General features: G+C 44.0%; 1 protein-coding gene and 1 long non-coding RNA gene across 4 annotated transcripts in view; one reads left to right on the top strand and one right to left on the bottom strand.

Annotated features, from left to right (window-relative positions):
* Window positions 1-1,064: 1,064 nt before the first annotated feature.
* Window positions 1,065-22,690, bottom strand: LTV1 (LTV1 ribosome biogenesis factor). Its single transcript, XM_083176565.1, has 11 exons — window positions 22,296-22,690; window positions 15,921-16,052; window positions 15,055-15,243; window positions 13,574-13,661; window positions 9,818-9,947; window positions 9,254-9,500; window positions 8,551-8,678; window positions 6,964-7,094; window positions 5,427-5,479; window positions 5,021-5,221; window positions 1,065-1,511 (listed from the first exon to the last, which is right to left on the bottom strand). Exons 1-11 carry the CDS (start codon window positions 22,296-22,298, stop codon window positions 1,398-1,400), a joined length of 1,416 nt encoding a protein of 471 aa, XP_083032691.1. The 5' UTR covers window positions 22,299-22,690; the 3' UTR covers window positions 1,065-1,397.
* The window catches only part of LOC146063797 (uncharacterized), a 50,998-nt gene continuing 50,063 nt past the window's right edge, over window positions 22,545-23,479 (top strand). For 2 of the 3 annotated variants that reach the window (XR_014471677.1, XR_014471676.1), the window contains exon 1: window positions 22,567-23,113. This is a non-coding gene — a long non-coding RNA (uncharacterized LOC146063797). Of the gene's footprint in view, window positions 23,114-23,479 lie in introns of all 3 variants that reach the window. The other variant, XR_014471678.1, reaches the window with a different exon arrangement.

Here is a 23,479-nt window from a genome sequence, read left to right as displayed (position 1 = left end):
TGGTGGGGCGGCGTTTGGTGGACTCAAAAGGCTGTGAAATTTGCAGCCTTGCGAGTCAACCAGAATAAGGTCCTATGTCCGACAAACTATGCGCACTCCATGGGTCATCATTTTACCCCCCTCCCCATCAGGGCACATCATTCAAGAGCGCCATGAGAATATATCAGCAAGATATATGTAACACTGGAAGTGTGATTATTAAGGGAAAATAATACAACACTGTGAATTTACCAGAGAATTGGGAGATGTTTTTTCATGATGGATGTATCCTTACTGCTGGAGTAAGCACATTGTAGTTTACTTCATTAAAAAAAAAAAATGCTGAAAATAAATCAGAGAAGTTATGACATTGGTAAATGAAGTCCTAAAGGCGCTGTATCTCCCGTCAGCTAGTAGTTACTGTCTGTGATAATGTGACTACAGTTGACGAGCAGCTTACTTTGGGGCAGATTTCTCACTCGCCGAGACGTTCGCTACATAGTGGGAGAGAAGGGGGCGGGCTGGGGAAACGCTCAGCATTTCATGAGTATGCTTATAAAAATGCTGGGCATTCCCCTGCGACAGCATTGAAATGAAAACCAGGCTGACTTTTCATTACGGAGGAAAAAATCATCGACCATCAAATTATTTTTCACCCATGTGTTAGTGTACACATCCCCTTGCATGCTAGTGAGGGCATTCCTAAGGCAGGGGGAACAGGCGTTTGGCATTTACCTGTTCGCTAGGCTGCGTACATACGCATATATCACGCAAGTGGAGAAGTTGTCTACAGTAACCAGTCATTTCACAGAATGTACTTGATAAATGCTACCGAGATGCTGATAGTTTGCTTTACTCACCACTTGTGTACAGATTGCTACATTTCTCCTAAATCTTGTGTAGTGTATGGCTCATAGAATAGAACTGAGGCCTATTGCCAGTAATGGTTAGATATCCCATTTCTTGTCTCATGTAGATATAAACCAAGGTTTCCAGTATGTGGAGGCCCCATGGTGTGTCAATTCCCGGCATACCATCTATCTCAGGTAATTTTGCCAACACACATACAAATACTGTAAATGAAATGGTCAATATTATTATTTAGTAAGAAATAGGACCAGAAAACAATCTGCAAATGAAATTGTGTCCATATCTCTGTTTCCCTCTGTGTAAGGTAACACTGCTCTTGTTGTATTGCCAGTCTCTTTTTGATGTTTTCATAAACTGTAAATGTAATTCCATGTAAAAAAAAGCCCCACAAGATGCCTTCAAGGGTCACACTCCTCCCCTTTCCCTGCAGTCCAGGTGAGCCATACAATGTCTGTAGTCTCTTACAGTGCACCACAGCAGGGCCGCTGGGGAGTATGTTAGATTATGGTCTTTCACAATAAAGCAGCTAAACTCTTGTAGATACAAGTTTATGATAATTTAAGTCCTTGAAGATTCTGTCTCAAGTTCAGTTGCTCCTTCTCCTGTCTGCTCTTTTCCACTTTAAAAGCCAGTTTATTGCCTTTCTTCTCCATCCTTCGTTCCTGGAAAAATGATAGGGACACTCATGTTTATACAGATATAAAACTTAGATTAGTAATAAGAATTGTAAAGGCAGCAAGAAAAGATGGGGAGGTGAATGTCATCGTCCACCTAGGCACAAATGACCTGGTTAATGCTGAACTCATGGCCGTAAAAGATGAATTTAGGAACCGCTCTAAAAGAAGCGGCAACCACTAACTTTTTTCAGAAGTATTGCCAGTACACAGAGGGGAAGATAGAACTCAGAGCACCAGAAACTTCAATGTTTGGCTAAGGAATTGGTGTAATGGGGAGAGATTTGGATCATTAGGTTATAGTCAAGTTATCTGACAAGACAGGATCTTATATAAAAGTAATGGTCTACAAGGAGAATGAGAATACTAAGTGAGAAGTTTGGATGCTACTACTTAAAACTAGCAGAGGAGAGGGAGGCAGTGAACCAAATACGAATAAAGAAATCTGCTCCCCCAACCTAGATGTAGTGGGCCTTATTCTAGTTCACTCTTTCTGACAAAATCCTTCTTAGATGGACAAAACCATGTGCACTGCAGGTGGGGCAGATGTAAAACGTGCAGAGAGAATTCGATTTGGGTGAGTTATTTTGTTTCTGTGCAGGGTAAATACTGGCTGCTTTATTTTTACACTGCAATATAGATCTCACTTTGAAGTAAAACCCCACCCAAATATAATTCTCTCTGCACAAGTTACATCTGCCCCACCTGCAGTGCACATGGTTTTGTCCATCTAAGAAGGATTTTGTCAGAAAGAGTGAATTAGAATAACCCCCATTGTCTCTGCAGGCAAATGGAGCAGGAAGCCTATCCACTGCAATAGAAGATAATGCTGATCAAAACCGAATGGATATAGGCAGGAACATAGCTAGAACCAGAACTGTGTGCCCTGCCCATATTAGCAAGATGCCATGCTGCAGAAGCAGTCAAGGCTGGAGTCTGCGAGGCACGTTTTGGGCAGTGGCATCCAGAAATCCCAGAGACAGTGAACTCAGAGCCAGAGACCCCTGTGCAAACCAGCACTGTCCTCCTCTTGCTGCTAGAAGAATCCCTAGCTGAAAAACATTGCCTCACAGAAGCCAAAAACATGACCAGCTCCCAAGATACTACATTAAGGCCAGTATTCAATGAGAAATGTTCTCCGTGCATGGCGAGAGATTTTTTCTCTCGCCGGAACCTCTCCGTGTTCCGGAGCCTCCTGCTCCCACTATTCAACGTGTTAAAGACTCGCCGCCACTCGCGGCGAGTCTTAACCCCTGCCGCGGACGAGCGTCCGCGGCAGGGAGCTGTCAGGGAGCCGGGGGACGTAGCAGCCAAGAGAGATTAAAGTCTCTCTTGGCTGCTGCAGGGGATATGGGGAGGGGAGCAGGGCTCCCCGGGACCCAGGCAGCACAGGCTGCCCCCCCTATAGCCAGCGGGGGACCCAGTATTCACTGTACCCGAACGTGCTTCGGGTGCAGTGAATATATGAATATCTAATGAGCGGCTCGAGCGCTCCGGCCCCCTGCTGGCTGCACTGTGTAAAAAAAAAAAAAAATTGTAAAAAAATATTTTTTTTTAAATTAAATATATATTCATGTGCTATAGGCACATGAATAAAAATAACATGGCCCTTCACAGAAAAAAAAACCTGATTTTTTGACACCAAAATTAAAAAAAACACCCTTTTAGTTTAAAAGTTCACATTCCTGCTCTCCATCAAAAGATGGAGAATTTCTACACGGAGAGAGACGGCGAGAATCACTTAGAAAGACGGAGAATATTTCACATTGAATAGGGTGGCTCGCCTTTGGAGAAAAAAAACCTCTCTCCACCGCGTGAAAAGCACAAACTCTCCAGAAATCACAGCGAATTTTTCTCATTGAATACTGGCCTAAGACTGAGTTGGGGAGGAGTATAGATGGGAGGAGCTGACACACTACTCAATTATTTAAAGTGCTAGCTCCCAGTTATTACACTTTTATACCCACTGTAAAGTAAACTGAGAATATGGCACAGTGTGTACTTGGGAGGACAATCCCAGACCATTTTTTTTAATCCCAGCTAATTTTTTCCATCCCAGGACACAGCTGTGGAGCATGATGTTGGAGGTCACAGCCGCACAACCTGTATGCTGGGCACAGTGGTGTAGCTAGGTGCCACGGTGCCTGGAGCGAGGGCGCGATTCTCCCCCCCCCCCCCCTCCAAATTGTAGTAGGCGGGGCTCTTGCGCGGCGAAAAGGGGGCACGGCCTAACATTATAACACACACAGTAATGCCTATTGCACATTTTAGCTAACTTTGTAATACCCATTACACGTAAAGCCACATGCCGTAATTACACATAAGGCCCCATCTGATGCCCATTGCATACTATATGACACACCGTAATGCCCATTACACATTTGACACATAAGTGGCAATTACCTACATCAGGGGTTCCCAAACTTTTTTGAATCACGGCACCCTAGAGCATCAAAATGTTTTCAAGGCACCCCTAGGTCAAATGTTTCTTGTTCACTGAGAAATTCAGGAAAAAATATTAAAGTAAGTGCATTGCGTTTATATGTCACAGTTATGTGGTGAGGGACAGGATTTGCTCCTGTTTGTCCACATATATTATGATTGGCAGCCACTAGCACTGGTTTTGCCTGTTACATTGCACATAACTAATATGAATTGATCCTGGTCCACCAACCCAAGGCACCCCTGTAAGTGTCCTGAGGCACCCCACAGTTTGGGAACCACTGACCTACATGCTTATTACTAGGGGCTTCATGCTCCATGCCAATGGGGACTGAAATAGCTCGTTGTCAAGGGGGACTGAAATAGCTAACTAATATTGCTCACTGTTGCAGGCACTGTACGCACTGAGAGATAAAGAGAGATTAGGGGCTGAGAGATGGAGGGGAGTGAGGTTGAGGTTTGAGAGAAAGGGGGTAAGAGGAAAAAGAGCAGGAGAGAGAAGAGGAGGGAGGGATGAGGAGAGAGAAGGAGAAGGGGGGAGAGAGAGAGAGAGAGAGAGAGAAAGAGAGAGAGGGGGCAGGGGTTTGAAATGCCCCTGGCTGGGCAGTGCCTGAGTCGAGCACTGCTGCACGGCAGAAAGGGATCAAATGCACATGCGCATTTCAATCCCTAAATCATGTTCATAAAGCCTGAGATCCAACTGATCCCAAGATTGGCATCCCTTGTGTGTACCCAGCTTTATGACATGTTGAAGACAAAGTTTAAGAACCACTACTCTAGGACATACACTAAATGGTGCAATGAAAAGCTATCCTCAACTGCATTCTATGATCGCTTGGGAATTATCAGAAGAATGGACACGAAGGTGCGATCATCTACAGAAAAGTCCCATCTTATGATAGATCATCAGTATGCTATACAATGTGCACAACATTCTCATGAGGCTGATGTAAAATACAGCGCCTCTGACAGATGAATGTACTGTTCTTGGAGTGGCACATTCCATTCCCAGGGTAAGAGTTCATTTTTGGAACGATAAGAAACAAATTGCTCACTTTGCGTTCTTCCTTTATTGCCAGTTTCCTAGCTTTCCGCTCCTCCGTGGATTCATGTTTGGAGCGAAGCTGTGTGGATACCCTGGGCAGGTCTCCATCATTAATCATTTCCATGCGCTCTACTTGCTTGGCTGTGGGCCCCCTTCCTGGCAGGACACCCAGTGGAATGCCCGTCTTCACAGACACCTTTATTGGCTTCATCTAAAGGAACAAACAACACGTCATATTTTCTCTGCAATTTGCACATTCTAGCATCATTAACTCATGCCAAGTAAAACTCATTCAATAATATATGAAATTTGAAAAATAAGATAAATGACTAGAGTATATTTGGCTTATGGTTACTAAAAAAATAATAGTCAAAGCTGTATTGCAAGGACAGATCAACAATGACAAAGTACAGTACCTTGGGTGGATCCTTGATCATTTGGGGGTGGTTATACAAATTTGAGTATGTGCCTGTTGAAAGTAACACACATTTCAATAAATACAGTTCCATCACATTGTCTAAATAAATCAAAGTTTATGGTTTATTAACAAAATACACATGAAAAGTGCTGTCAGTGGATTATCTAGTAAATGATGGAAAAGTAGCCATTTGATACTTTCCCGGTGAATAAACCTAGCCCTTTGCTGTAAACATCAAAATGACTCTAAGGAGCCTGCTGATATAGCTGATGCTAAAGTGTATACAATCTCAAGACTAATAAAAACAATGCAAAAAAAAAACCAAAACCGTAAGGTACTTATGTAATATCTGGGCTTCAGTTTTTCGGTACTTGTGGAGTATCACGGCTCCCACGATGGGCATCGCACAGGAAAAAAAATTGCATCGCATGCGATGTGATGCCATTTTTCACAGAAATCATTGACATGTGTTAAAATCATGTTAAATGCACCCCAAAGGGCATTTGTTACTGTACCACCCCCGCTATAAACGGCAACCCGAAGCGTGGCGAGCGCAGCGAGCTCGCAAGGGGCGGCGGTACGCGTCCTACGACCTTTTCATACCCCCACTATCCACGTCGGAGTGGAGTTGAGAATAGAAAGTGTGGCGAGCGCAGTGAGCCCCGCAAGGGGACGCGGATACCTGTGAAGGCCGCAAGGGTACGCCGATACCTATGAAGGTATCCGCGTCCCCTCGCCACGCTTCGGGCTCGGTGGCTCGCTGCGCTCGCCACACTTTCTATTCTCAACTCCACGCCGACGTGGATAGTGGGGGTATGAAAAGGTCGTAGGACGCGTACCGCTGCGCTCGCCACGCTTTGGGTTGGCGTTGATAGTGGGGGTGGTACAGTGTGAAAAATGACATTTGGGGTGCATTTAACATGTTTAATACTAATTGGATGCATTTGTGATCAAAATCGCATGCCATGGCATCCCATCGCATGCGATGGCATATGATTTTTATGACAAATGCATAAAAAATACATAGAAATCGCATCGCATGCCACTACATATGGCACGCGATGGGAGCCGTGATACTCCACAAGTACCGTTTTTCTTATGAGACCGCGGGGCTCGCCACACTGTATAAAATCAACTCCATGCATAGTTGGATAGTAGGGGTATGAAAAAATGGGGTGCATTTAACATGGGAGCCCAGATATTACATAAGTACCAACCGTAATTATCATGCTTGTTTAAAATGCAGTTTTCTGTATGTAGTGAATAAAAACTTTTATATTTAAGTTTAAATGTAATTTTATATTTAAGATACAACTGATAAGACTTCTCTTTGATGACTGGATACCTGCAACCCAGTGGATGTTTTCAATATGTTGTCACACACACACACACACACACACACGTCGGTTTTGAAAAGATGGCATTCCGAAAGTACATGCTGAATAGAGTCTCTTTGATGAAGTGTTATATGTTAATGTTTTGGACACATTCAGTCTGCTTAAATAAGGATGAATGTGCTGATATAATATACTTACTCAAGATAGATTCGCAGTCCCACTTCTCTCCAGGCTGCTCTATTACTATAGTCTGCATTTCCTCCTTATCTTCATCTTCCTCTATTGCATTCAACACTGGCCTGGATGCCTGGTCTTTTAATTTCACACAACTGCAGCAGTAAAAAAACAAAACAAAAAAAAACCCCAGGGCAATTAAAATAAAATGGCAAATAAAGTCATTACTTAACAGCTCCCAACAAGTAAATAATATACCTGAAATAAGTGTATGCACAGAAAGGAGTTTCTGAAAAAGTATTACTTCTTTCCCTACATACTGTTTATACGCTGCTACACAAGCTATATGAGATGCACGAGACTTGAGGGGAGATGTAATAAGCCTTAGAGAGAGGCCAAGAGGAGTTTTAGAAAGCAAACAGAAGTAAATGTCATATCCAAGGCTGCTAGATAAAAAAAACACTAAGGAGAGGATAGATTACTACAGGGCAAAGACTTCAATTAATATTTCTCCGAAAATTGATACATCTCATCCGTAAGGTTTTTCCGACAAAGTGGAGAATGAAAAAGTAAAAATGTGGTCAAACCTCTAAAAAAATGCAATTTCTCATATGCACCAAGTTCCTGAATGCACCACAAACCAGAGCTTGGACTTGGCAGGCAATGCCATCTGTAGGCTATGGTCGCACTTTTGAAATGCGAACTGATGGATCCCATTGGAAGTCATTGTATTGCAAAGGACAGCTTCTCCTGGCAGAGCTGTTTGTTGTGATTGTTCTCAAGCATACAGTCTTACTAAACACCACTATGCTTGCAATGAGTGTTGGGATGCAATGCATGCAAAATGCAATGTTTGCTGCATTTTGCCCAAGGTCTGTGACTATAGTTTAGTGCACCATTATTTAAATATACATTTCCAACTGATCTGTTTTCCTCCACAGTCTCTCGGCCATTACCCTTCTGATCTGACAGTGTAGCAGTGTATATCACAGTATCTATGGGAGTAAGCAATGGATGGAAATGTTTGAATACAAAATTACCAAGTTACAGCAATGTACATTTTTCTTCTTGCTGAATTCTGGTTTGTCTGAACAAGTAATTCCCATTTTACTAAATTCAATGGGCAGTATTCAATGCTGGGGGCAAGCTGTGACAACGAGCAGGGCCAGTATTCAACTGACCCCCCTGCATACGTCGTTTCCCCCTCGCTCCGTTTTTAGAGTGAGGGGGAAACAGCGTATGCGGCCACTAAAACAGCGAGACTCGCAGCTAAATGCAGCAGGTTCCCTGCATTAGCCGCGAGCCCTGCTGTTTGGTGGAATACTCACCGTCCTCTAACAGCGAGGACTCCCCCAGAACGTAGAATAGGGTGAGCAGCTGCCGCGGGGGTTAAACAGCGACGATCACTTGTTTTCGGTGATCCCCAAAGTTTAACCCCCTCGCCGCCCACATTGAATACACCCCAATAAGTGATATAGCCTTTAAGTCCACAACTTTAGTATGGGTATATATAACATATATTCATTAATATTCAATATAAGTTCGTTAGAAACATACAGTAATGATTTCCCTGTCCAATAGTCTGTAACATATCCAGCAGATAAGACTTACTTCTTTGCCATTTCCTTGAAGTAGTCATTTACAACCTCTTGAAGACGAGCGCTATCAGCACCAATAAACCCTTCCAGCTCGGTATTGTCCAGGGCACCAATTTCATCATCATCAAACTGTTCATAAAACTGTAAAAACACAAACAATCAAAACATGAAGCATGTGCATCATATACATACAAAGTGCATGCATTATTACCTGCGATGAATTCAAAGGTGCAAATGAAGTATTTTCTTTACAGCCCCATAGGGACAAGTTCAGTTGCTATCACTGGCGTTTTCACGTCGCTAAAGTGGCAACTAGCATCCTCCAATGGGAATACGGAAATAAGGATTTCCCCCTAGGTACCATAACTTTGTAAGACCAATACTTACAGTTGGGTACAAAGTCTGAGATTGTACAAATGTCCTCAATACTACACAAAAGGTATGGCTACTTTTTCCTGTAAATTCCCCTTCCCAATCAAATAGAAATGAAAAAAAAAAAAAAAAAGAATCTATTCAAACCGTAGAAATGAATATCGAGTAGACGTGTAAACATAATTGGGGTCATATACAGCAATGTTTGGAGAGTGATAATGTATCATCCAATCAGCTCCTGACTGCAATATTAGAGGCTGCAATTCAAAAAAGACATGAGCTGATTGGCTAATACTTTTATCTCTCTCCCAGCAGTGCTATATAGGTCCCATAGTATCTGTTACCTTTTCAAAGCGTTCATCCAGAAGAGTGAGCTGCTCATTTCTCCTCATGATAGAGGAGGACATAGAATATTGTGAGAAACGGCTCTTGGTTTCCTCCTGCATGAACATAAACTCTTTCATAGGACCATCCCCTTGTCTGTCCTCTTCATCCGACAGGGGACCATCCGAGTCAAAATCATCTTCCTGACTCCCATCATCCTCACTGTCAACGTCTTCCCATTCATCATCATCTGCCCCATTCTCCTTTCTGTATCATAATGACATTAAATCATTGGTACCAAAGGAGAACACTGTTTAGCCCCCCGAAAAGCAAACTGCAACTACTTCATTTGTCATATAATTTAGAAAATAGGAATACTGGCATCATGATCTTAATCCAGTCACATACTATATGATATAGCTCATGGTCTATATTATTATTATTATTATTAATAATAACAGTTTCTTATATAGCGCATACATATTCCGCAGCGCTTTACAGAGTAAAGTTGAACAGTCACATCATATTACTTTTATATATATTTTTTCTGTGTAGGATAAAAATACAAAATTGCAGTGGAGTACCCAATAGCGACACTGGCAGGATCATTGGCTTTTAACATAAAGTCATCGTCTAGCTGGTTTTCAGGGTCATCAAAGTCAAAATCTTCATCCAAAGCTGCCACAATATCAGGATCCAAATCTAGACACAGACCTAAGCCCAAAAACATTATAGAACTGAGGTAAAGTTGAAGAAATGCACACATTTATAACAAATCATAGAATTTTTTTATATATATATATATATATATATATATATATATATATACATATACACACACATACATATACACACACATACATATACATATATATATATATATATAGATATATATATATATCTATATAGCTGTGGTTAGCAAGCGGCACTCGCAGGACTTGGCAAAATGAATGAAGACACAGGGTCTGGCAGCAACGTTTCGCGATCTTTACTGATCGTTGTCAAGGACCACACACACACACACACACACACATATATATACATACACACACACACACACACCATATATACTCGAGTATAAGCCTACTTTTTCAGAACATTTTTTATGCTGATAAAGCCCCCCCCTCGGCTTATACTCAAGTGAGGGTCCCGCTTGAGTCAATAAGTTTTCCCAGTTTTTTGTTGTAAAATTAGGTGCCTCGGCTTCATGTCGGGTCGACATACTCAAGTATATACGATATATATATATATATATATATATATATATATATATATATATATATATATATATTTACCCAGTGTACATTATAGATCTATTATAGATCTATATTTTAACACAATATATTGCAAGTTACTCTCAATGACATTTCAGGGAAATAAAGCATGGATGTGTCCTTGTTCTATTGTGCAAGAGCAATTTCCCAAACTACATATTATTTTACAATGAAAATTGTTTCAAATAGTTTTTTCTGGAAAACTGATGAGATGGTGAGGGGCCTACTCATTATCCACTAACTCTACAAAAGTAGGTAGAAATTAACATTCAAACTAACTATATTTGTATTGAGTAGCGATTTGGGCATGATATTGCCCGATTCGCATGAATCGGGCCGTAAAATCGGCCCAAATCGCATGTGGAGACATGCCCTCCAACCCGATGAACGGCCCCGTGCGCATCGGATCAGAGTCGGCAGGTCGGACGGGCTGCACATAAGATTTTCTAAATCTTATGTGCTACCCGGAGCCATGCGGGGACTGCAACTGGCGGGGGGACCTACCAGAGCCGGGCGGTGGGATCAGGGGGGCGGCGCAGGGAGCCGGGCAGAGGAGGAAGAAGCTGCAGTCAGCGGGAGCAGGGGGGGGGGGGGCGGCGCAGAGCACCAGAGAGCCGGGCAGGAGAAGACGCTGCAGCGGCAGCGCGAGTGGTGCCGGAGAGAGGTCTCAGCCAATCAATGGCTTCCTATGCGTTTGTATGGGCTTTTTTTTTTAAGTGTTCTGCTCCCGAGTCCCGCCGCTGCCCGGCAGCGTCTTCTCCTGCCCGGCTCTCTGCGCTGCCCCCCCTGCCGGCAGTGGCTTCTTGCACGGCTCCCTGCGCCCCAGCCCGGCCAGCTAAGTGCTCAGGGACCCGCAGCCCGCCCCACTGCTCCCCCTGATGAGGATCACCAGCGCTCCCCTGCCCCTCACCGCCTGCCCCCTGCTCCTCACCACCCGCAGCTCCCCGTTACATGTGGCTCATCAAGTGACAAATTGTATGTGAGCCTCCCGGGGAGCTCACAGGAGAATTGGGTCCGACTTGTCCTAAGGACAACTCGGCCTAATGTATGGGGGCCTTAAGTCCCAGAGAGAAGTGTGCCAGTGTATGCCAATTATGGGGCAGATGTATTAAACTTTAACAAGAGATAAATTCAAGGGTGATAAGGAGAGATAAACATCCAACCAATCACCTGCTAACTGCCATGTTACAGCCTGTGTTTGAAAAAAAGTCAGTAAGGAGCTGATTGGCTGGACGTTTATCTCTCCTTATCAACCTTGCTTTTATCTCTTGTTAAGGCTAAATACATCTGCCCCTATGTTACTTAAATGCTGATTGGTTGCCTTGGGCAACTTCTCCACTCTTATCAGTGCTTCATACATTTTACTCCCAGTTCTGAGACCCAACAGGGCTGAAGAAATACATACTGTAAAATCAAATGGAGATTGTCGATGGGGCCTGATTACTGAAACAATATCAGTGCTTGATCAGAGGCACAAATGGGGGCTGAATATAGAGAACACCTTGAAGAAAGGTCTGATTAGCTAAAGTAATTAATTTTCTTTGAATTTGCAGCGATATATGTTGCGTTTTATAATTTAAATAGTGATAAAAAAAACTTGGTAGTTAGAGGCAATCAAAGAGGTAGGTAGGTCCTGCTTGCAAGCATACAGTCGATAGGAAATATGCATTAATAGACAAGGATAGGAGTTATCTATTGCATAATCATCCACCAGATAAAGGTTATTGATGGGCTGTATGATATCACTCAGCAATGTTGACCAGGAAAATGGGAAAGTGAAGAAAGAAAAAAAATAACTAAAAGTGGGGATGTAATTGGATAGGAAAGTTTTAAGGTTAAAAATCACCAAGCATCTCTGAAAATAAACTGAAAGCACTGAAACCTGGAATTTCAAATATGGCCCAAACCTGTCTGTGTGAGAGACAGAAAATCATAGCCAAACTCAATTTACAAATTAAACTTCTACCAAGCACACCAGGTAAAATAGGTTCTCCAGACCCGGAGGCACGTCCTAGCTGAAGTCTGTTTCAGAGCACAAAGCAAGGTACCAATCATCGCACCTGGAAAACCTCTGGCCCTCAGAAGGGCTGTGTCAACATACACCTCATCAAGGCAGAAGTTCTGAATAAGGATGAAGGAAAGGTCACTGGAATAGAGGGTCTAGCCCAGTGATGGCTAACCTTGACACTCCAGCTGTTGTTGAACTACACATCCCAGCATTCCCTGCTACAGTTTTACTATTTGGCCATGCTAAAACTGATACAGGGCATGCTGGGATGTGTAATTCAACAGCAGGAGTGTCAAGGTTAGCCATCACTGGTCTAGCCTGTGAGGAAGCCACAATCAACAGGTACATGACATATGAAGCATTACCATAGAAAATACACATGCAGCAGAAAGGGTGAAAAGAAATGAACCTGCAAAGTAAAACGTAATATAGATTCCCTGCTTTACATATACCAAACACAAAAGTGAGGGAAGGTGGGAAAGAATTGGGCTCTCCCCCTCCTGAACGAGGCATCAGAAGGGGAGACCCAGCACTCTCCACAGGAAGGCAGCACAGCAGGATCTTATAGAGAGAAGAGTGGGGAAGGACTATTGCCTGGCTGCCTGGGCATATAGTGCGATAAAGTGTGGGGAGGGAAGGTGTCCCTTCCCCCATTCGCAACCAAGGCAGGAGATTCTTCACTGTAAAAAAGAATGTCCCATTAGGTCAGTATATCTGGTGGACGAGTGGAAAAGATGGACCTCAATGGCCTGGGTGTGGTTTCAAATATTTAAAGTTACAAGATCAAAATTCGAAGGAGGAGCAGCTGAAAACCATGACCAGAAGCAGACAAAAAAAAAAAAAAAAGACTGACCTGGGCAGACTGCGCACTATAGGGGAGGAGCTGCACTAAAAGTTCACATCTCATTACTCCTCCACCACCAGCTATACCCCCCATGGTCTCTCAAGTGTCCCCCGTGACAGAGAGAGAGAGAGAGATGATGATGAATAGACCCCTGTTAACACTAAAAAAAATTATGCACTGTATTTAAACATGAGTGGGCAGTAAGATTACTTACCTCGCACAGGGGCAGCTTTGTTTAACAGTCCTACATCCTCCTCAAACTCAGAAGCAAACACTGAAGATGGCAAGTTGATGGTGGGTGCCTAGGCAAAACAATGATCAAACAAAAGTAAATTGTGCCCTGGTTCAGGTGTGGCTGAAAATCTTTGTATCAAGCAAATGCAACAGCATCATCTATATATTTGTCTGCTGAACGTTTGTGTGTCTCCGAAACACTGCCATCTGTTGGCAGCGAGTGAAGCTACATCTCATTCTCTCACAAATGCACAGAGGCATTTACAAAGTAGACTAGTGTTCAAAGAATTTGCTTTGAGCGAGCTTACTAGTATTAAATATAAAGGATATTGTAAACCAGTCTTTAAACAAAACAGATATTAATCTGTTAACAATTTGCGAACATTGTGGTCACATTTCTCTGTAAAACTTTTAAATCTAAAACTATAATATATAATGGTGATATGAAACTGAATTTGTAAGACTCAAAACACTTCTGACTAGTCCCAAAAAGCTGCGTAATATATTGGTTATTCTATATACATTTGAGGTACGTCAGTTTTGGCTAATTTTGTTTGAGAACAATTTGATTTACAATTTTAACCAGAAAATATATAAATTCCAAATATACTATCACATACTAACAAATATGGTGTGTGAGAATGTGCGTCTGTCACCAATGCATCCCTTCTCACAGTCCAGTGGCAGGGGCACCACTGCTTGGTGCAGCACATGCCAAGTGGGGCAAGCAGAAACCATACTGTACCCTATTGCAGGTGTTATCAGGGCTCCTGGTATAGAGCAGTTTAAGTACAGTATGCAACAGCTATGCGCCGCAGAGCTCTGTTGGAAGAGCAGTGTTGACAGTTGGAACCACACAGGTGCTTATGTAGATGAAGGTGCGCCTTCAGGGCTTGGATTCCAGAGGCTGATGCCTCTATTGCCTTTGGGAGTAAGGGCCAGGCCACACATAGCAGTGCAGCAGATCCTGCTGCGCCGCCAGGAGACTGCACACAGGCTCCTATGTGGCCGCCCATACATTAGCGGCAGGGCCTCATCTGCTGGGTCCTATGGGAACAGGACCCGCTTGACCACTATGTGTGTACCAAGTCATATGCCCCTGAGTGCAGTAGGATCTTATAGTTTCCTATAATTACTAGTTTTTAGCAAAACCCATAAGGTTGCTTACTATAAAGCTGATAATATATTTGGCGCTTGTACTTTACTTGTCCATTATTTATAAACTCTTGTCTGGTTTGGCAAAACATGTAGTTAAAATAATTGCAGTGTCAGCCACTAAAGATTTTTCTAAATTAATATTTTACTTTGCAAAAGACATTAACAAATTAACAATGTTTTTGGCAGGCTGTTCTAAACAGTTTTAGGTTACATTTTCATACTAAAACACTTTGCCCTAAAAAATAATAATAATATAAATATATATATATATATATATATATATATATATATATTTTGTCTTACTTGGATACGCTCAACTTCATCTTCGACGTTCCCATCCTCGGTCACTATGATCCTGCTTTGTGCTCGGCGGTTATCAGAAGGAACAAGTTCAGCAAGACCTACTTCTTTGAGATGCTGCAAGTAGTTGTAGTCATCATCAAAGAAAACTCCAAACTTTCTCTCCTCTTCTTTCCTTTTTTGTGTCTCTACCTGGAATCACAATATACAACAGCAATTGACATGAATAAGGTGCAGTATCTATAATTATTAGACAGAAATGCAGAGTTTCGCCTGCCCTCCCTATCACATATAACCAGTGGTGCTGCATTAATACCCCTTTCACATTGCACCATGGATCCAGGTTATTGCCGAGTTGATGTCGGAGGTGCGGTATGAAAGCAGCACAGCTTATAACCGGGGTCGACCAATCTGGCAAGAAAAGTTATAAGAAGAGTTAAACCCAAGTCGCACTCTGTATAATGAGCGACATGGGTTTAGTGTGAAAGCACCGGGTCTGCAATCCCAGGTGCGACTTGCCTTAGCGATGTGAAAGGGGTATTGCTGTGTTATGAGCAAAGTCTTCAGAATTTTTTTTTTATTGTTTATAAATAAACATGTTTTAACACAGGCTACTGGTAAATAGTGGGTTTAAGGATACTTACTTCTAGATGAAGTGAATGGTATGACTACAAATAAAGTTTTGTTTGAAAAATGAGATATTCATTTAAACAAAAACATTTTACAATTTTTTTTATTTTTGTAAGTTAAACTTAACAGTATCATTATGAATATATAAATATAAGAATTTACAATTATCATATTGATGAACGTTTCACAGAGGAAAATAAAAATTAGAGGTTTTGCAATACTGCACAAAAGCCAAGAACCTTATCAGCGGGTAACAACACTCTTTGAGGTGCAGTCTCATCAGCAGCTAAGGGATCCCTCTGGCTTCTGTGCACCAGATGGAAAGTCACTGCTTTTTTCTTTTCTATAAAAGGTTTCTTCTTTCTGTGAGGCTAAAAAAAAAAAAAAAAACAAGAAGTCAAATGCTGTAAACCACAGCAAAATAATAATTTCCAATATATTATAAAAATAGCAATATGAAAACACACACAGGACTCTTTGGTTGCACTGCTGTGGTGTGGAGATAATGAACTTATAAATTGGTATTACTGAAACTAAATTGGTATTACTGAAACTAACCAGAAGTTTCAGGCTACAAAATATTTGCCCCTATTTAAATACATTATATTGGAGGAAATGTAATAGGATGAGAGATTCAGAAAGTGAGAGATTTCGTAAGAAATCTCCAGTTTTTTTAAATCGGCAATCATTTACACGGCAAAATCAAACTGATTTTGCAGTGTAGATCAGTGTTTTTCAACCACTGTTCCGTGGCACACTAGTGTGCCTTGAGCTGCTCCCAAGTGTGCTCCCAGATCTAGAGATGCCCAAACCAGTTTATAGCCACCACCAGTTCAACTGTTATTTACTGGTCTCTTTTTTTCATGTAAAGGGCCAATGTATTTTAGTTTTGTTACCTGTGGGGACCAGTGTGATTGTTTTTTATATGGAGGCTAATAGGTTTGGATTTTTCCTGTGGGGGGCCAATGTGATTTGCCCTATGGGGATCTCATGGTGTGCCTTGGCAATTTGAAAATCTTATTTAGTGTGCCACAAGGTAAAAAGGTTTCTTACCAAACCTCTCACTTTCTGAACCTTATATCCTATTACATTTCACCCATTGAACAACTGTATGACATGACAGAACACTCGCAGTGGGGTAAATGAAAAGGTATCTTTCTTCTTCATTATATAACCCACCATCAACATTTTGTAAGAGTACAGTACCAAAAACAAACATGGCACTTTAATCACTGAATTTAATATTCTTAGTCTGATGCAGCTGCAGTTATCACTGGGAGTGATTCAATTGTTTGACAGGCACCAGCTACTAGACCAGGGCTGGGCAACACCGGCCCTCCAGATGTTAGTGAACTACACATCCCAGGATGCTTTGCATCAGTTTTGCTATGTGGCCATGCTAAAAACTGATGCAAGGGATGCTGGGATGTGTAGTTCATCAACATCAGGAGGGCCGGTGTTGCCCAGCCCTGTACTAGACGGTGCCAAATAGCCGCTATTCATTGTTCTGCCACTTGGGCATGGTCTCCAGCAGCACTGACATTACTGTTCATAGCCTCATGAGATGGCGTGAAAAAAATGTTTCAAAAGTGTAAACAGGACTTTTTGTGTTGCAGTCAATATCTTATTCAGATGCTTTTGGGAAATTAAAAAGCAATAGAAGCCAGATCGGAGCAACAATTGAGTAGCTCTGATAGGTGTCCATTACTTTGGGTATGGAAAAAGAAATCTGAATCGCCCCTTTGTGCCTTTGGCCACATTCATGTCTGTGGCTTTATGCGAATACCATTACTAAGCACTTCCCTGGTACTGTAATATATATCCATGTCCCCAGATCCCAAAGACTGAGGCACCCAAGATCAGGGTCTGAAGCAGCTGAAATACTGCTTTGTGGGTCTTTAGATGCACCATCGTAAATTATACCAGCCCAATGGCAGGTGCAGTGTCTCCATCAGAGTATGACCTCCTAAGTGAGTGTCTCCATATGCAACATCTCTCAGGACTTGACTGTGATACTCCGTTAAGTCTACCCGTTTGTGCATTTTTTTAAACCAACTCTTTTACCACGCTTTATGCTGTCTAAACAATTCTGCTACTGTACAAACACCATCAGAATACATGCGCAACGAGACTCAGACACATGTGAGGATGAAAACATTGCTCCACTGCACCAGACCCTTTATTTATTAACATAGTAGAAACCCATTTTGTCAATAACAAAACCTACTCTTTTAGAGGAAGTGTGTGGGTGACTGCTATGGATATAACACATACTAGTAAAGGGACCTACTGCTGCTCACCATCCCCACACCACCCCCTGCACTGTGCTGTGTATCTCTCCACCACATCAGCACCAGTAAGAGAAGCCTCCAGCAGGCCACGTGACCTTCCCCAGCAGTGTGACCATGTTGGTGCCAGCCTCCATATTCATGTGAACTGGGAGTAACAGATTCCCCTGTGATGAACCAATGAAGTGATTTATGTATCCCCATATAAAACTTTGCATTGGTTACCAAAGGCTAGCTATGAGATGAAACATGCCTTCTGTCAGCCGCAATAGTGTCTCTATAATACACACAGCTAGGAAGCTGAATACCTATTAATCACATATTTTGGCTGGAGGATTCATTTATTTTATATATTTAGGGTTGTTTCACATACAATGGTTTGTCTGTACTGTACACACAAGCGATGTCCCCGCAATGTGTGTTGAGAGATCTATGCTGAGCAGTGCTAGGCAAAACAATGCGAGGTACTTGTGTACTTTCACGGCTCCCACAATGTGCATCGTACAGTGAAAAATCGCATCGCATGCTATCTGATGCGATGCGATTTCATTTTTCACAGAAATTATGGACATGAGTTGAAATCATGTAAAATACACCCCAAATGTCATTTTTCACACTGTACCACCCCCACTATCAACGCCAACCCAAAGCGTGGCGAGCGCAGCAAGCCCGCGAGGGGCGGCGGTACGCGTCCTATGACCTTTTCATACCCCCAAGTCGGCGTGGAGTTGAGAATAGAAAGTGTGGCGAGCGCAGTGAGCCACCGAGCCTGAAGCGTGGCGAACGCAGCGAGCCCCACGAAGGGACAAAGGATACCTGTGAAGCCCGCGAGGGGACACGGATACCTGTGAAGGTATCCGCGTGCGCTTGCCACGATTCGGGCTCGGTGGCTCGCCACACTTTCTATTCTCAACTCCACGCCAACGTGGATAGTGGGGGTATGAAAAGGTCGTAGGACGAGTACCGCCGCCCCTCGCGGGCTCGCTCGCTCCCCACACTTCGGGTTGGCGTTGATAGTGGGGGTGGTAGTGTAAAAAATGACATTTGGGCTGCATTTTACATGATGTCAACTCATGTCCATAATTTCTGTGAAAAATGACATTGCATCGCATGCGATTTTATCAAAAGTGCATAAAAACACGGGAAAATCAAATCGCATGCCACTACATATGGCATGCGATGGGAGCCGTGAAAGTACACAAGTACCCAATGCGATTTAGCAGGATAAACAGTGTATACACTGACCATCTCTGCGGGCGATATCGACGCATGGGACTGTGGTGAGCGGGGCTTCGCCTATTTTTAATAGGCAAAGCCCTGCGTTCTAGGGAATGCCAGTGCAAGCGCTGACTTTTCCTGCAGGCAATAGGGAAACGAAGGACCACGCATCGCTGCAGGGTATACACATGGAGGGATCCGTGCTCCTTTTCTAATACCCCTTTTACACCAAGGAAAAACCCATGTCGGACCCAGGTCAGTGTTGGTGTAAAAAAGAGACCAACCCAGGTCCATTGACCCTTGACTTCTACCCAGATCCTGACCAGGGTTGAACACGGGTCGTGAGCGGTGTAAATGGTTCCAAGCCAGGTTGGGACATCTGGGTAGTGCTGAAAGGATACCAGAAGCACGGGACGCCTTTCCGTAAGCCAGTGCCAAGCGTTCCACAGTGCATTGCCAGTGCCATGCGTTCCACAGTGCATTGCCAGTGCGGACAGTGCACACAGGCTGCTACCTGGCACTCCACAGGTGGACCTGCCACAACCCTATATGGCACTTGGAAGCAGTGCTGTCAGGCAGTAGCAGGACCAAGAGCTTAAAGGAGGAGGGTGCGTGATGTGCCTCCCACTCCTGGGACTCCATTTTTTTAGGGATATATACCCTACCTACAGAAATCATTCATGTTCTTTTTTTTGGGGGGGGGGGGGGGGGCTGGGGTATGGATTGTATGGTCGACCTAAAGATTGTTGACAGTCATTAGTTTCACATACTACAAGGTTGACAGGGGTCTAGGTTGACATGGGACAAAGTCGACAGGTCATTAGGACGACACAAGCATTAGGTCGACAGTCAAAAGTTCAACTTGGGGTTTTTCACTGTTTTTTTTTTACCGAATGTGGACACAGTCAACATGGACACAGATTTAAGTGTCCATGCACTCGGTGCACTATTTTATTCTCCCACCATGCCCTAGCACAGTGATGGCTAACTTTGACACTCCAGCTGTTGTTGAAGTACACATCCCAGTATGCCCTGCATCAGTTTTAGCATGGCCAAATAGTAAAACTGTAGCAGAGCATGCAGGGATGTGTAGTTCAACAACAGCTGGAGTGTCAAGGTTAGCCATCACTGCCCTAGTGGATGGTAGGGCATGAAATACCGCCTGTCGGCACATGCCGGCTCAGTAAACATTGAAAAAACCCATGTCGACCATGTTGACCTAATGCATTGTGTTGAGCTCATGACCTGTTGACCTTGTCCTTGTCCCATGTAGACCTTCACCCCTGTGGACCTTGCAGTATGTCGACCTAATGACTGTCGACCATCTTTAGGTCGACCAACTGACCATATCCCAGGGGAGCACATGGGAGATTCGGTCTGCTGCTGCAGGGGAAGGGGGCTGGGGGGAGTACATGGGAGATGCTGCACTTTTATACCGCTATGTGTGCTTGAGCACTGAATATAACTTTTTGTAAAAATATTTTGCAAAATAAACCAACATATTTCAACGCTAACGTGTCATGTCTTTTAATTTTTATTTAAATCGATGAGGGAAGGTTGGCTGGCAGTTTATCAGTCCTAAAATTGTCATTTTTAATGTCATCCATAGGGAAAAGCAGGGCTGACCCAAGTTCAGTGTAAATGGTGCAGACCCAGGTCCGACACAGGTTTATGTGCTGTGTAAATGGGGTATTAAGCGGGGTCTAACCCTGGAAACTCCCGTGTTCAAAGATCAGGGTCCGACCAGGGATTTTGGTGTAAAAGGGGTATAAGTGATCTAGTCAGGCAGAGCTAGTGATCTAGCTATCACAGGCATCATTCCTGGACAAGACGGTATCCGGACTGATCATAGACTAAAGGTGCCCACACACTAGAACGATTTTTGGGCCGATCTCCGATAAATCGTCCGATGTTTCCCGATAATCGGTCGAAAATCGGCAGATATCGTTCCGATGCGCGCTCCCGTGGATCTTTAGCTGAATCTTTTGATATTACGTGCTGCACGAAAAATCAGAAGATTTAACAAAAGATCCATAGGAACGCACACGGGATCTTAAGAAAAATCTTTGGTAAAGATGTGCGCTTGCATGAAATCTTTTGTCCAGGACGAACAAAAGATTCCAAGGCTAATTTATGCACACATCTTACGATCGCAGATCTTTCTAGTGTGTGGGCACCTTTACTTATGATAGACAGTCATATGGTCGACCACAAAAGGTCAACAGGGTCAAACGGTAGACAGTCAAAAAGTCAACAGGGTCTAAAGGTCGACATGCTTTTTTTTTACAAAACTTTCAGCCAACAAGCGGTACTTCGTGCCCTTGCATCCATCAGGGCATGGAGGAAAATAAAATAGAGTGCCGAGCGCAGCAAGGCACCGAGCCGGAAGCATGGCGAGCGCAGCGAGGGGACGTGGTACACTTAGACAGTGTCCATATTGACCTATGTCAGCATTGACACCCAGAAAATTTTAAAACTCATGTCGACCATATGACTGTCTATCATGAGTCAGTCTATGTTTTATACCATAACCGATAAGACACCCCCCGAACAGGACAATAAAAGCTCCGGAATGCAGTGAGATGTCCGGTCTGGTGTCTGATTCGGGTCCGGTTTTACTTAGTCCACACAGTCTCCGATATGGGAAAAAACACCCATATGGGGGTGCCACACATAAGATCCTGCGTTCCCCCTCACTGGGCTCTCTGACACTATCCGCACTGACACCACCGGTTGCCTTTAGCAACCTGGTGGCGAGTGAATTGATCCATCAATCAACGATCAATTTGGGCTCCAATGTCTTTTCTCCACTAGCCGGTAATAGACCTAACCCTAGGTAGCTGCAGCTAAAGTCCGGGAGCACAGGAGCAGGCTGGCACACACAGCACATACAGGTGCAGGGAGTTTCGGAAAAAAATAAAGATATCCGTGAAACAGTGAGGGAGAGCTATATTCCCAGGGCGGCCTGTCCGGGTGGTAACAGCTAGATCCCCTCCGAGTAACGCCGGCACAGAGGGACGGATAAGACTGTACTGGCCGCCCCCGTTATAAGACCACACGTTACATGCAGTACATGACCCCTGAAGCACGGGGGACTGCTGCCCTTACCATGATGCGCTACCGAGCAGTCCGGGCTGAGCAGACACCGGTGCTATGGAGAAGGCGGTGTGGATGTGGTGCAGGAAGAGGAAGGTCGTTTAGAGAAGCAGCATGGACCGTATGGCGTACACTACACAGGGGATATCCGCCCAAGGTAGTGTCTAGTTCACTTCCTTCTCTCCAGGCGTACCAACATTACGTCACATCCCATGTGACCACTATACTGCAGCGGGCTTTTCAGACGACAGTCAGTCTGACGCCCGCTAGCTGACCTGCCTGCCGGACACTAGATGACCCGCCACACTATGTCACCAGCACGTGACCGACCACTATAATATACTTTAGCGTTAGCGGGCTTGTCACCCGGCAGTCACTCTCTGCCGACAGCATGCCGCCATCTTGCCTCTGTTACCCTGGCAACAGGAACAAGCGTCAGGACGGGGCTGCGGGGGATTCTGGGAAATGTAGTGCTTTTCGCTCTCAGGCGCTGGTGATGTGTTAGCGCGGCACTTCCGAATCTCCAGCCAGCACAGGCGCCTGTACTGATCTTCAGACTCCTCCCCCTGATGAGGTCGGTTGACCACGTGATGTACGGTATGAGGATATAATCACTGCTGCTCCAGGTGCCCGGCTTCTTCAATTTCGTCTGGAGGCGGGAAGTGTCAGCGCCGCTGCGGAAGGAAGAGGAAGATGACGGGGACTACCGGGCCGGGTAAGCAGCAGATCTCTTTCCAAGACAACGATGGTTTCCTCGGAAGACTTACGGAGGGGAGCCGTGGAAATCACACCGGCCCCTAGCCAGAGCTGGCGGCGGAGGAGACTGAGCGGTAAGCGGTGGATGGTGTCGGATGAGATGGGCCCAGGCTTGGCTGGGGAAGGTGGCTACTGTCACTGAGTCTGGACTCTGTCCCACTCACCTGAGTGCAGGTGTACGTGTGCCGCTGCCCGGGTGGGTAGTGTGAGCGCGGCTCCTTCCCGTGTGTAGCTGAGAGCAGCGCTGCATGTCACATTCACTCCGTAATTTATGGTCTATCCGCGTGTGTCCTGTTCTCTCCTGGTATATCCCTAGTGCTCGCACTGGGGCCGCATTATGCTGCTTGTGGTTGTGTAGGTCTCGTGTTCCTTTTTGATGTAGCCATTTTTTAATCCCCTTTTCAGTTGTGTATATTAAGTCTCAGAATTTAGTTCTTTGA

Source organism: Crinia signifera, chromosome 3 (genome assembly GCF_055691185.1).
Source record: "Crinia signifera chromosome 3, ASM5569118v1, whole genome shotgun sequence".
Taxonomy (NCBI): Eukaryota; Metazoa; Chordata; class Amphibia; order Anura; family Myobatrachidae; genus Crinia; species Crinia signifera.
This window is presented reverse-complemented; position numbering and strand designations above follow the sequence as displayed.

What these genes read in the sequence shown, in the direction of transcription:
- LTV1 (XM_083176565.1), bottom strand. An exon ending in TGATCAAGGATCCACCCAAG is followed by an intron (nt 5,222 to 5,426) that starts GTACTGTACTTT and finishes TTGTTCCTTTAG; the next exon opens with ATGAAGCCAATAAAGGTGTC. An exon ending in CAATAAAGGAAGAACGCAAA is followed by an intron (nt 1,512 to 5,020) that starts GTGAGCAATTTG and finishes TCATTTTTCCAG; the next exon opens with GAACGAAGGATGGAGAAGAA.